Source organism: Castanea sativa, chromosome 8 (assembly GCF_040712315.1).
Source record: "Castanea sativa cultivar Marrone di Chiusa Pesio chromosome 8, ASM4071231v1".
Lineage (NCBI taxonomy): Eukaryota > Viridiplantae > Streptophyta > Magnoliopsida > Fagales > Fagaceae > Castanea > Castanea sativa.
Window position 1 is genome coordinate 27,791,049 of NC_134020.1, and position 14,443 is coordinate 27,805,491.

The 14,443-nt window shown below is 33.7% G+C and overlaps 2 protein-coding genes across 3 annotated transcripts; one reads left to right on the forward strand and one right to left on the reverse strand.

Moving 5' to 3' along the window:
• Positions 1–1,004: 1,004 nt before the first annotated feature.
• On the reverse strand, positions 1,005–7,576 carry LOC142608238 (uncharacterized). 2 transcript variants are annotated; one of them, XM_075779977.1, is made up of 6 exons: positions 7,500–7,574; positions 7,375–7,459; positions 7,059–7,159; positions 3,342–3,423; positions 3,166–3,239; positions 1,005–1,520 (listed from the first exon to the last, which is right to left on the reverse strand). In XM_075779977.1, the coding sequence occupies exons 2-6, from the start codon at positions 7,414–7,416 to the stop codon at positions 1,265–1,267; spliced, it is 555 nt and encodes a 184-aa protein (XP_075636092.1). In that variant the 5' UTR covers positions 7,417–7,459; positions 7,500–7,574; the 3' UTR covers positions 1,005–1,264. The 2 variants fall into 2 exon arrangements, with proteins under 2 accessions (XP_075636092.1, XP_075636091.1); XM_075779976.1 differs by having other exon boundaries at positions 7,375–7,576.
• Positions 7,577–11,538: 3,962 nt separating this feature from the next.
• Positions 11,539–14,443, forward strand: LOC142607090 (uncharacterized). The gene is made up of 10 exons (XM_075778504.1): positions 11,539–11,627; positions 11,944–11,999; positions 12,301–12,372; positions 12,672–12,696; positions 12,816–12,848; positions 12,982–13,103; positions 13,199–13,329; positions 13,436–13,659; positions 13,753–13,997; positions 14,108–14,443. Exons 2-10 carry the CDS (start codon positions 11,997–11,999, stop codon positions 14,201–14,203), a joined length of 951 nt encoding a protein of 316 aa, XP_075634619.1. The 5' UTR covers positions 11,539–11,627; positions 11,944–11,996; the 3' UTR covers positions 14,204–14,443.

A 14,443-nucleotide genomic window follows, 5' to 3' on the forward strand; every position in this document is an offset into this window, starting at 1 on the left:
AGCCACCAACTGATTCAATTTCCTCCACCACTTTCTCTCCCTTATTGCCATTGACAACCAAAACCCACCTCTCAATCTTGTCATTTGGCTGCCTCAACCACCGCCTTGAATCAGCGAGATATTTGTCATCCTTTGGCCATTTAGCGGTTTGGCTGATCTTGCCATTTGGCCTCTACAACCTCCATCTTTAATGGTTGCTGTTGATTTTGGTTGTTTGTGAAGGAATTAATTTGGGTTGAGAGAGAGAGAGTTAGTGGGTAGAGTCGATCTGTGTTGAGGAAGGGAGACAGGAAGGAAAAAAAAAAAAAAAAAATCAATGGTAGGGTTGATCTAGGTTGAGAGGAAGAGAGATGAAGAAAAAAAATCACAGGGTAGAGACAAGAAAAAAATAGTAATAAATAATGAATAAAATAAAAGTTTAAAAATACAGTATTGAATTTGATGTAGGAGTATCTACTATCTACAAATGAACTAGTAAATATAGTTTTTTTAAGACCAAATTTGACTAAAATGGTACTGAGGTTGATGCCAAATGCTCTAAACGCTATATATAATGGAAAGGGTAGCCATTAGAATAAAAACATCATTGCTGTCATCCAGTGGTGTATTAGGAGAGAAGTGGCGGAAGTGGCGAAGTCCGTAAACCTTGAACACATCAGAGTTTATTTTAGATTAAAAAAAAAAAGCGTAGAAGCTTTACACTGACCTCACTCATTGCAACAAAACAGCAGCCTATTTGAGAATTACCTGAAGTTATTTACTTTCTTGTCTCTCAAAATATCAGGGAGCTATATATATCCAGCTACCTTCATTTGGGTTTCAAAATCCAAAGCAGGAAAACTGCCTCCAAACCATCTTAATGTGCTATGCAGAAGATTAAGACATTCTAAAACAAAGTTCTATACTAGAAAATTATGGATAATGCAAAACCAGATGGATTGAGTTGACCTTCAAATATGTTGCTCAAGTGAAAAATACGTTGGTGTTGAGCACTAGACATGTAATGGAACAAAATAGTACAGTTCATCTAGATTTGAAAAGTTGACAGTAGCCATTGGTGGAAATATTCTATAACGCCCTAAAAAATTACACACCAAATTCCAAAAGGCTTGATAGGAGCCTAAAAAGCTTTCTAAAATTAATGACTGGCTAAGAAAAATATCATTAACAAGAGAAGAGACTATAGATTCAAATTTTGGGACATCGAAGCAAGTCAGAAAGAAGTTCACATCCTTGTAAATTTGAACATTAAATATGCTCACCCTCATTTTTTATGAGACTTTGATGGTCTAAGAACACTATAGTCCAGCTTTTCACCCTTTGCCTTTGGTTTCTTGAAGGAGCCTTTACTACTACTACTCGGTGATGATTGTTCATTAACTTGAACATTTTTTGGAGTTTTTTTTGGGTACTGTGTTTCAGATACTACTTCAGACTGTTTTCTTTTAAGGTCCTCGGCCTCGGAACTTGATTTATCAGTGTTTGAGCTCCCTGCTCCATCCATTGATGATCCATTTTCTCTGTATGATCCAAATAGAAGGAAAAATATCAGTAGTGTCATCAGTGCATATAAGAATCACTTGCAAATGCAGTTTTCTTTAGGTATCATGTATGAAAGCCTAAGCACATAGTCATAAATTTTATCTTCAGATCCTTCATTATCTATTTGTCTGCATGGATTTCTGTTTGAAATGGAAACCCAAATCTTGATTTTCCCCCCTTTATTTCATCCCAAATCCTACTATTCTTTTTTGCCATTAGGAACCCTAAGTTCCTTACAATTTTCCAGTCTTTCTCCACCAAACCCTAACCCAAATTATTCAAAAATCTCAACTGTCCAGATCTGCAAGATCTGATTTGGCTTTTTTCCTCTTTGTCCTGCAGCAACATCTCTCCTCTCCAAAATGAGAAATGTTATTGTCTTTGTAAGAAACTACCTTTTATAAACCAAATAAAATGGGTAACATGAGACGTATATCCACAAATATATTCAGGCCCAAAAACTACATATGCAATCTTACCAAAACTGGAAAAGTACCTAGACTAAATATGTTCCTGAAATATAACCATCCAACCTTTCACATAGGGGAGAAATTGTCATATACATACAGAAAGGTATATAAAATCACGCAAACTGGAACAGTAATCAGTACAATTTCAACTCTAATGCAAACAAGATTATTCAACATTAATTAAAATTTTCAGAACTAAGGGTTGTTTGCTACTTTGATTCATTATGCAAACTGGGTACAGTAATTGGCACAATTTTTAACTCCAATGCAAACAAGAACAGTTATTTAATATTTATTAAAATTTTCTGAACTAAGGGATGGTTGGTACTTTGATTCATTGATTTATTCATGTGTTTTATGAAATGACCAAACAATCCCAACTTCACTCAACAATGCTTTATGCTTCCAGGCCAAATAAGGATTCTTCTTTTCAATTTTTATTGGCTCTACAGTTTCTATTAATTACAGCCCTAACATAATATTAAAATTTTCAATATTCAGATTATTGGATAGAAAAAAGAAATTACTGCAATATTCAGATTATTGGATTGGTTAGACAACCTCAATAGTAGCAGAAATGTAACATGCATTGACAGAATGTTGCAACACTTAGCTCAACTTAGTTTAGAGCAACTTAAATATTTTTTATGAAAATAATCTCAAAGTTTCACATTGAGTTGTTCAACAGAAAAGCAATATATTTTTCACGATATATTTGTAGGAATAACAAAAACATAAGATAATTTGAGACGTGAACCCAAACAATCCCAACTTCACTCAACAATGCTTTTTGCCTTCCAGACCAAATAAGGATTATTCTTTTCAATTCTTATTGGCTATACAGTTTCTATTAATTACAGCCCTAACATAATATAAAAATTTTCAATATTCAGATTATTGGATAGAAAAAAGAAATTACTGCACTATTCAATTATTGGATTGGTTAGACAACCTCAATAGTAGCAGAAATGCAGCATGCATTGACAGAATGATGCAAAACTTTGCTCAACTTAGTTTAGAGCAACTTAAATATTTTTTATGACAATAATCTCAAAGTTTCACATTGAGTTGTTCAACAGAAAAGCAATATATTTTTCACGATATATTTGTAGGAATAACAAAAAAAAAAAGATAATTTGAGAAGTGAACCCACCTCAAAGATATTCCTCCACTTTGACTACCAGAAGAAGTGGCAGACGCAGGGTTAGATGCTGCTTCATTCAGTTTCTATCATGACAAGGCTTTGCATGAGGAGAACAGAAGCCAAAATAGAATCACAGGAGGTGAATAGTCATTGGAAATTTCAGGTCACATGACCTTTATACTCACATCAATAGAAGGATTAAAGCTTTGAAATGACATGCGGCCATTAATAGCTCCAGGATGAGGATCACCTTCCATTATCACCAAACTGCAAGTATACAGAAAACCATCCAAACGTAACAAGTCAAAAAAAAAAAAAAGAGCAAAAGCATGTTGGAAAATAGAAGTCAATGAGAAGTTCCCATGGGTAGTTGCAGCTGTTTTATTTTCCATAGAAAATTAGAAATCCATTGCTTAAATATAAGTTTGCAATTCTTTTTGAATATTAGAGGAGATCTAACTGATGTTTGCAGAATATGAAGCCTTTAAACACAGGATGTTCTTACTTTACAAAGGTCTACTGTACAATGTCTTGCATGTCAACCCTTTTTTTTTTCTTCAAATAAGTAAGAACATTTATATTAATAAAAAAACCACTATACAATGACTGAAGGAGAGCAATTAAAGCATACAAGCTTAATACTCAACCACTCCGTGAAAAAAATGAATCCAAAAGGTCACATACATTTGAAGGTCTACATTCCTCTAGTAACATCCAAGAAAATAAATTGGCAAAAGCAAACTTTATTCTCTCAACAGAAAGCTCGTCCCTAAAATGTTATGCTTCTTTCCTTCCAAATGTTCCACACTAGAAACAATGGAACTTCTTCCAATTTTTTTTATGGGTGATAAAGACTTTTCGTTAAGAATGAACAAAAGTACAAGGGAGTAATCTAAGAAATATACAGGTCGTATATCCAATCCTTATAAAAATACTAAAATGGTAATCTAGTTGCTCCTTTTTTATAACATTAAAAGCTAAATTGGATATCACAGGGCATACAAAGTCTGCAGAGCTATGATACATGTCCAAATTGACTTCAAGAATATTATTACCAAAGTGACTTTAACATATATCATTCAAAAGTCTTTTATTAGCCCAACATCGAGCAATTTTATTCTTATCGTCACTCTACCATCCACAAAGAGGGTCACCAATATGGTATATAGAAACTGCACTTCAAAAGACTATAACTGTTTCAAATGCTAATACGAAATTTGCGATACCTTCCCCAGATGGTGGGGTGTATGCATCTTAAAAAATAGTAGTCCCAAGATGCATACCGGATAATTTTTTTCAGTGAATAAATGGTGGAGATTTATTTATTTTTAATAATTAATACTGGGAATTGAAAATTCTGAACATGCTCTTGTATGAATTTTCCCATTAAGAACCCATGAAGAGTGAACCCCATCTATCAACTTTCTCATTTACTAGTTGAGAAAACAAGTGACATCTCATTAAAATTTTAAACATTATGGATGCTCATAATGTTACAACAAAAAGTGAAAGCAGGTGCTGCTGTCCTGACATAAGATAGAACTGCTAAGAATATTTAACAGAAAACTAAATATTCTCATTGATTTCTCTAGGTAAAGAATACTATCCCATGATCTATATCGCTTACACAATGAGAATTTTTGCAAGCAGCTTTCAATGCCAAGATTTAATTATGCTTGTATGCAGATAGCCACATAATCTAGCTCCACAGAAACACTTGTAACATACAACACTTTTTATTGAGACTGCCAATATGATTTGAAGTCTGAATACAGAAGTTGATTAAGATGAATGCAAAAGTTGATTCAGAAGTAAAAATGCTCTATAACTGATGCAGAACATATTGGGAAAAAATAGGAAATATGAAGCAGAATAGAAAACTGAAAAAGCCAATGCTTCACCACCAAGAGGGGGTCATTATTGACAGTGGAAGCTGCATTAATTCCATTTCTTCAGGTCTTGTCACCCGCCTAAGATTGTAACCTGTTCCCCACCCTAGTCCTTACAAGAAGTCATGGGTTGACATCTCAGCCATAGCCATCAAGGAGAGAGGTGTCTCATCCCAATTAAATTCATGTCCTACAAGGAAGAATTATGGTAAGATGTGATTCCAATGGATGTGGACACATCATTCTAGGCAGGTCTTGATTGTACAAACTAGATGTCACAATTTATGGCCAATCATATTCTTGCTCCTTTACACATAACCCCCTCCAACTCAAGCCTACCACAAAAGGAAAGAAGCAAGGAGAAGGGTAAGAATCTTGGCTACCAAGGAAAACATTACAGACTCCCTGTTTTCCAATCTCCCAAATTCCTTTGGATTTATGGTGCATAAGCCATTCCCTTTCCCTTTAAGGATAAAGAAACAAGAAATGTTTTTAATAGATACAATAGAATTTCAAACCTATGACATCTCCTCCATGATGATTGCTCCTATCACCATCAGGCCAAGACACCAATTGGCTTTTCGTGTAGGAAAAATTTGAAGATAAGAGACTTTACCAATTGAGCTAACAGGAAACCCACAAGAGAAACAAGAATTTGATTGATCATTGATTGTTACATCTAGGGCAATTGGCTTCTCATTGATTGATTGTTACTTAGAATGATGTGTCCCATACTTCATCCTTACAGGGCATAATTTGAATGGGGTCAAGGCACCTCTCCTTGATGGCTAAAATGAGGTGACTACCCATGACACCTAATAGGGACTAGGGTGGGGACATGTTTCAATCATAGGCAGGTGACAAGATTTGAAGAAGTGACATTAATACAGCTTGCAGTACCAAAGATGTCGCAGAATGTAAATCCTAAGCTTCATTGCTTGAGGGGGCTTGGAATGACACCAAGCTAAGGGAATTTTTCATCAGAAAATTATCATTAAAAATGTAATGTCTCAAACCATTATTAAAGACACTTGAAAGGGCTTCAACGATTACATGAGGGCACAATTCCATCCCAAAAATCCTCACTCATAATAAAATCCAAATTCAAAGTTCAAAATGTCAACTGATATCTAAATGAGAATATCTGAAAGAATAAAAATCTGAAACAAATGGTGTCCTGACATGGAAAATCTGAAATAATCCCTAAGTAGGAAAGAAAGTTTCCAGAGTCTGCACCAACAATTTATATCTCATTTTCTTCAACTTGTTTTCCAACTATAATTGAACTTAAAAGCCTCACACAACCTTCAAGAAAAATGGTATGAGATACGGTTTTCAACTAGTAAACTCGTACCACCTATGCAGCCTATAGATCATAATGAGAATGAAACAAGGATATATGACCCACCACGCTATTTCAGATGTTTGAAAATGTGTATGGTAAGATTTCCTACCAATCACCTCTCCCAAACCCTGTAGAATCGGGAGCTCTGCAAACTGGTTACAACCGATTTATGGCATAAGGGTCCCTAGTCCACAACATCAAGGAGCTTAGCTTGCCATATAAAATGTCTTTATTGGTAAGATAAAGACCTCTAGTTATAGGCCTTAAAAATGCCAATTACATTATCCACTATAGAATAGCACACTAAAAGCATCTGTTTTTAAGCAAGCATAAGGCTCCTCAAGAGAGCAAATAATGCGAAAACACCACTCCAAAGTAACAGCTTACACATGGGTGATGGGGCACCAAAAACCCAGCTAAATTGCAATTATCATCCAGATCCAGTTCATATTACACAACCAGAAAATCCTATAATGATTCAAATTTTCAGATAGGAAAAATACAATTTGTACTTTAATTTTAAAGCAAGCAAAGTTTTATGCACATACGAACTGAAATATATCCACATATACACATCACACAAAAAAAGAAAAGAAAAATCAAGAAGCACAAAACAATAGAGAGTTCTTTATATATTATAGCAAAGAGCAAAAAAGAAAGAAGACTACCACTTTCTATTCACGATACTAGGGGAACAGAAATTCCCAGCAGGTTTGACCTCTTCTTCTTTCTTGGTATTTTCCTCCCTCTGAGCTGCCCTTTGCATGAACTATTGAAATAAAGAAAAGAACACCCCCAATATAAGATCCTATGTTTACAAGGCTTGAAATTTATAACCAACAAAAAAAATTAGAGAATGCCCAGATAAATTTAAGTAAAACCCAGTTCAAATCTCAAGTGAGCTTATCTAAATTTTGCATATAGAAGCTAGTATGGAATGTCTCTACAGGAAATAAGAGCAAAGTTTGTAACTTTTTGTTTTACCTTCAAGTTCCTCAGAGTGCTGGAAATCTCACGTTTGGCCATTTTTTAGCTCCTTGGATGTCAGCAGAAAAGCTCAAAACAACAACTTTATCTCTCTCTCTCTCTCTCTCTCTCTCTCTGAAATTCTCTCCTCTCCGAGGTAGAAAGAAGGTTTCTGTCTCTTGCTTTGCAATAGGGACAACAACAATGATTTATTGCTGTTGTTACAGTGTTACAGTAGGTTTAGTATTGGGCTTATATGGGCCTAGCATTGGCTACTATTAACCTAACTCTATGTTTTTTGTTTTTTTTTTTTTTTTTTAAATAAACTCTGAAATTCATGAGTGTTGTCTTGTTGATCACATATGGGCCCAAGCTAAACCAAACCTGGCTCAACCCCAAATTCAAACACCAATGCTGACTTCAGCCTTGCTGCATCTAATTTCAGCGCCTAATAATACATTATACATGGCACTAGAATCCTTGGCCAACTTGGGTTTAGGTTGGTCCACTCCAACCGACCTTATATTGGAGGTACCCATATAAGGTTAAAATTGTGTGTTTCAATCCCAATCAGCTCAACTCTAATGATTAAATAAAAGATTTATGGTTCAAACTTTACTTACACTAAAAATTAATTAGTGTCTCAGTCTGATAATAAATAACTACCAACTATCATTAGAAGTGGACGTCATAAGTTAAAACTCTCCAAGTAAAGTAAAATAAAATAAAATAAAATATTTTGTTATCAAATAAAGGGGTTCAAAATTCAAATCACACTTATACCGAAAAGCAATTAATATATTGGTCTGATTATAAAGAACAATTAACTTAAATCAAGGGAGACTAATTTTAGGGTAATTTTATTTTGAACATAAGTCTAAATTTAAATTTTTTACTAAATTAAATTATATATCTAGAATTTATTTTCACAAGTTACTTAATTAACTTATTCTCATTATTTGAGTTAGATATATTGATTTTTATTTATGAACATTTAGAAATTAGATTACCAACCTTATATTATTAGAAATTGTATTATTGTTTTTACCATGAAACATACTATTTGTCTGATTAAAATAATTGAAACATATTAGTATTTTATTATCAATAAAGTTTAAATAGTATTTAACAATATTATGAATTTATTTCCAAATTTAGATAATACAATTTAAAGTCTATAAAAATATGGCTAAATTGCAAACTACACTCCTAAAGTTTGGGAGTATTTGGATTTTACACCTTAAAATTTCAGAATTTATATTTTATCACTTGAAATTCTATTATGTTTGCATTAGTAGTTCTCCCATCCATATTTTCTGTAAAGTACCACATAAAATAATTAAAAAGTATATGACATAATAAAAATGACATGACAATATTTTTATTAGATGAACTAAACATGTGTGACAAGCTTATGTGACACTTAATGGAAAATATGGATGGAGGGGCTACTAATGGAAGCGGACTAGCATTTTAGGGAGTGAAATCCAAATTCTAAAACTTGAAAGTGTAAAATCCAAACAACCCAAACTTTAATGGTGTAATTTGCAAGTTAGTCTAAAAATATTTTTTAGAATTATATGATACATATACATACACAAACACTTTCAAAGCAAGCTCCAAATTCAAAAGGTTTTTTATGACTTTTGAGTGGAGTTTGTAATGTTCTTTTGTGTTAGATTTCCTTTCTCTCCCTTGTGTGTGATTGTTTCTAAACAAAAATAAAAACACTTATTATATGAAGGTGAGGTTCAAGGTTCAAAATTGAATTTGGGAGGAGAGTGGGGGTTAAGTTTGTGGTGTGCTTTTGTGTTAAAATTCATTTCTCTCTCCCTTGTGTATGTGTGTTTGTTTCTCATAAATAAATAAATAACCTTATATATGAAGTTGAGGTTCAAGATCCAAAATTGTATTTGGGAGGAGAGTGGGAGTCGAACCCACGACATTGAAGATTGGGTATAAGGTACCATCAGGCTAGAAGCACATGGACCAAGGTTCAAGTTACTATTTTATCACTTGAAATTCTATTATGTTTGCTGTGAGGATACTTCCCCAATTAATCGGATTTATCCGCTTTGGGGAGCCAGTCCCTCACGGTTTATCGGCTCGTCCCCGAGTGCAGGCAGGATTTTCACCTGGAGCAAGGGCTAGACCTTGGACTCGCAGGCTTGACACCAAGTCCCACATCGGTTAGAGTTCCCTCCCACACATGGTTTATAAGCTTCTGGAGCGACCATGTGTGTTAGTAATGTGTTAGTAATGGTACACATATGGTCGCTCCAGAAGCTTATAAACCATGTGTGGGAGGGAACTCTAACCGATGTGGGACTTGGTGTCAAGCCTGCGAGTCCAAGGTCTAGCCCTTGCTCCAGGTGAAAATCCTGCCTGCACTCGGGGACGAGCCGATAAACCGTGAGGGACTGGCTCCCCAAAGCGGATAAATCCGATTAATTGGGGAAGTATCCTCACATTTGCATTAGTAGCTCTCTCATCTATATTTTTTGTAAATACCACATAAAATAATTAAAAAGTATATGACATAATAAAAATGACATGACAATATTTTTATTGGATGAACTAAACATGTGTAACAAGCTTATGTGACACTTAATGAAAAATATGGATGGAGGGGCTACTAATGCAAGCGAACTAGCATTTTAGAGAGTGAAATCCAAATTCTAAAACTTGAAAGTGTAAAATCTAAACACCCCAAACTTTAAGGGTGTAATTTGCAAGTTAGTCTAAAAATATTTTTTAGAATTTTATGATACATATACATACACAAACACTTTCAAAGCAAGCTCCAAATTCAAAAGGTTTTTCATGGCTTTTGAGTGGAGTTTGTAATATTCTTTTGTGTTAGATTTCCTTTCTCTCCCATGTGTGTGTTTGTTTCTAAAAAAAAAAAAAACACTTATCATATGAAGGTGAGGTTCAAGGTTCAAAATTGAATTTGGGAGGAGAGTGAGGGTCAAGTTTGTGGTGTGCTTTTGTATTAGAATTCATTTCTCTCTCCCTTGTGTATGTGTGTTTGTTTGTCATAAATAAATAAATAACCTTATATATGAAGTTGAGGTTCAAGGTCCAAAATTGTATTTGGGAGGAGAGTGGGAGTCGAACCCACGACACTGAAGATTGGGTATGAGGAACCATCAGGCTAGAAGCACATGGACCAAGCTTCAAGTTAGTATTTATAAAGATAAAACGGTTATGGGAATTTTATTTTTTATTTTTTAACTAATTAATCAATCGTAAAGTAAAAAATAATTTCCAGCCTTAGTGCTTGTCAGGAGAGATTGTCTTTATTGGTTTATTTTTGGGTTAAAAAAATATAAGCTGGAGAAAAGTACCATTATTCCTAAAGGGAAATCTTCAGGCACTCACCACAGCAGTAAAAGTAAACAATCTAATATAAAATATATAAACTCAAATGTCACATGAAAAAAAGTTAAGTTCTATGTTAGGTAGTTGTTTTCAATTGTATGGAATTCTACGTGGATATGCTCCAAAATAACCCAATGTACGAAAGCACTACAAAATATAATGTTCTCTTTTTATTAAATATCAAATTTTATAATTATGATTCTTCTAAAAAAAAAATTATAGTTATGATAGTTATTAATAAGTATCTATTAAGATTTTTGATGAAAGTATGTATTAAGATTGTGTTTATAATAAAACTATCTATTTTGAAATTTAAATAAAATATGATATAGTAAAATTCTAATAAAATAGTGTATTGATTGAAAACAAAAAAGAATGTGTAATTTTAGAGGGTTTTATACATAGAATTTAAATCTAATTGCAAAATATAGACAAAAAATATTGATAGATACAAAAAATATATATATATATTATTAAAAGAAATCAAAAAAAATAATCAAAATATATTTATACATATTATAGATTATTCGGACCTAAAAAAAGTTTAAACCTAAAATAAAAAATTGTAAATAATTTAGGGAAAAAAAAAAAAAAAGTCCCAAACGAAGCATCAGGCTTAAGCCCACCCCAAAAGTCAAAACACCTTTTAGGTCCAACCTTAGTTAATGTTATGAAAACAATGAAACCACTGTGGGCTTTCCACGAGGGCCTTGTATTCTATTGTTGAGAGGTATCTGATACCGACTTTACCGAGGTATACTATATACATACTTGTTGACACCCTCTCTCTTAACCTATAAAAAGCCACAGCAATCATCACTATAAAAAACTTTTCACTTCACTGTCCTACTTCTGCGCTTACAATTCTGCAACCTTCTAATACCAAGGTTTAATTTTTTTTTTATTTTTTAATTCTGATCTAAAAGCATCTACTTCTTCTTTTACGTTAATTATTTATCTGGGTTTTTTTGTCTTACGTTTATTTTCAATGTTTTTTGGAGGGTATTCAAATAAATTCTGCTTCTTTTTTGTTTTTTAAGTATTGGGTTGGTAATGGAATGCTATATGTTTGATGGGATCTTCTTCATCATGAACTCAACTTTTTATGCATTATGATCAGTTTTTGTTCAGATTGGTCATTGTTGTGAATTGGTTTTTTGTTTGATAATTGTTTGCTTATTTGTTTGTTTGGATTTTTGACAGAGTATTAATTAAGCAATCCTATTGTGGAGTGAGAACCTATCAGACCAGTTATCATGGTATGTTAATAACTTTGTATTCTTTGTGGTTTGTGTTTGCTAAATTGTTATCCTAAAAAAAGGGAAAAAAAAAAGTGGGAACCATATTGGATTAGGAAGGTGGTTTGTACTTTATCGATTTTGAACTTGGTTTTCATGTCTTGTGGAACGAGTAAGATTTCAGCTTTGGGATGGTTTATTTCTGTGACAGCAACATTTGGTCTAATTTGTTGAGCTTATATGTTTTGAGTTTTCAAATTTATCTGTTGCTTCTTGATACGGTTTTGATCAGTGATCTTATTGTTTGTTTTGATTGTTGAAGGCTTACGAGAACCGCCGTTTTTCAACCTTTGAGCACAGTTATCGTTGTTACCCTGTCTCTTTCATTGATAAGGTTTGAGAATTACCTCTGCTGAATTTAATTTGCTTTATTATAAGAAATTCCATTTTTAAATGAAATTGGTGGAATCAGTTCTGTTGCACTCTACTAATTGTGATAAGAAGAGTCTCTCTAAATGTGTTATTTGATTTGTAAGCTTACCAAATTGCATAATTGACCTTGTCAATGTCTATAATTTATGAAATTGTTTCAATGTTATGGAATTTAGTTGGCCTTGTACCTACTCTTTGGTTAGGCTCTTGATTTTTCTTGGTTTCGGATTCCAAATTAACTATTTCTCTGAATCTTTGCAGCCACATCTGGAAAAGGGTGATAAAAGTACGTTTACTGCTTGACTAATTCTGCGATACTATCCTTAATCTCTATACTTATTTCTCTTAATTCTCAATAGTTCTTAAGGCTTAAAAATTACTCATGAGTTTTCTTTTCGCATCCAGTTATTATGCCTCCCTCAGCTCTTGATCGCCTTGGTAAGTCAACAATTTAACACCTCCTTCATTCTGTTCCCTTCTGCTGATGCAAGTAGGTTTGCTTTTAAGCAAATCCCCTTTTATTTATGAAAACACCAACTAAGACATGGTTTTTTTTTTTGTTGCATTCCAGCATCTTTACAAATAGAATACCCTATGCTATTTGAACTTAACAATCCTGCTGCTGGACGGGTTACTCATTGTGGAGTCCTAGAATTCATAGCTGATGAGGGACTAATATATTTACCATACTGGGTATGCTTTTTGTCTCTTCTATCTTTTGAATCTTCTGTGGTTCTTCAGAAGTTTTTCTTCTTATTTAGTGCTTTTTTTTTTTTTTAAATTGTTAGATGATGGAAAACATGCTCCTACAAGAGGGAGACGTAGTGCAAGTGAAAAATGCCAGCCTAGCAAAGGGAAAATATGTTAAGCTGCAGCCACACACCAAGGATTTCTTAGATGTCTCCAACCCCAAAGCTATGTTAGTCAATGACTTTGCCATTTACATATTTGCCTTAAAGCAGCCTTGATCTTTTTGTACGTATAATTATGCTCTTTATTTATCTACTCCATATATTCATTTGCAGCTTGGAAACTTCATTAAGGAGCTACTCTTGTTTAACAACTGGTGATACTATCATGGTTGCTTATAACAATAAGAAGTATTACATTAATATAGTTGAAACAAAACCCTCCTCTGCAGTCAGTATCATTGAAACGGACTGTGAGGTTGACTTCGCCCCTCCTCTTGATTATAAAGAACCTGAAAAACCAGCAAAATCAGCACTGTTGAACAGGAAACGATCAGAAGGTTTGTTACATCATTTGTCTTCCCCTCATTTTGACACCTGTTCACAAGGTTTAATTATTAACCTCTTACTTTGAATTTATTTCGGCATTTCAGCTGAAGATGAGCCAGCCAAAAAGATAGCCAAGTTTAGCCCATTCACTGGTTTTGGGAGACGTTTGGACGGAAGACCCTCAACAGAATCAGTTGCGCCAGATTCTTTTCCTCTTCTTAAGCAGCACCAATCAGAAGCTCAGAATGGAACCAAGGATTCCAAGTCATCAAATCCTGCTTCACGTCAACCTTCTGGAAAGCTCGTGTTTGGTTCAAATGTAAATCAACCTGAAAATGAAAAATCAAAAGTATGTCTTGGTTATAGCTGCCCTCAATTTTTCTTATTCATCTATTGGCCTACTTATTGTGCAGTTGGGGCTAAAATTGATCTCTTGCATATTGGCTTTTGTAATGTTAGGTTGCCCCAAAAAACAGCAGTCAAGAGCCACCTCAGAAGGAAGAAGAGCCAAAGTTTCAAGCATTTACGGGGAAGAAGTATTCATTGAAAGGCTAATTATATTTAAGCTTCTCTTACCCCATTGCTTTGCTAGATAGGAGATAGAACCAATCATTTGGTCAATGGAAGATCCTAAATTCCTAACCCTACAGATGTTCTGGACTAGATTTTTTCCCCATTATATATTTATGTTCATATTGAACCCAAAATCAATGTTCTAGAAATAGTATGAACTCTGATGACTCAAACATTATATTTCCATACTCATTGGAGTATATAAAATTTATTTTACATTAA

Bases quoted from the DNA above. Each gene is read 5' to 3' on its own strand.
- LOC142607090 (XM_075778504.1), top strand. The intron at 13,330-13,435 runs GTTAGTCAATGA...ATTCATTTGCAG, and splicing joins GTCTCCAACCCCAAAGCTAT to CTTGGAAACTTCATTAAGGA. The intron at 13,998-14,107 runs GTATGTCTTGGT...TTGTAATGTTAG, and splicing joins CTGAAAATGAAAAATCAAAA to GTTGCCCCAAAAAACAGCAG.
- LOC142608238 (XM_075779976.1), bottom strand. From the start codon at position 7,416: ATGGCCAAACGTGAGATTTCCAGCACTCTGAGGAACTTGAAG. The intron at 7,160-7,374 runs GTAAAACAAAAA...TTATTTCAATAG, and splicing joins GCACTCTGAGGAACTTGAAG to TTCATGCAAAGGGCAGCTCA. The intron at 3,424-7,058 runs GTAGTCTTCTTT...GTATACTTGCAG, and splicing joins AGTATCGTGAATAGAAAGTG to TTTGGTGATAATGGAAGGTG.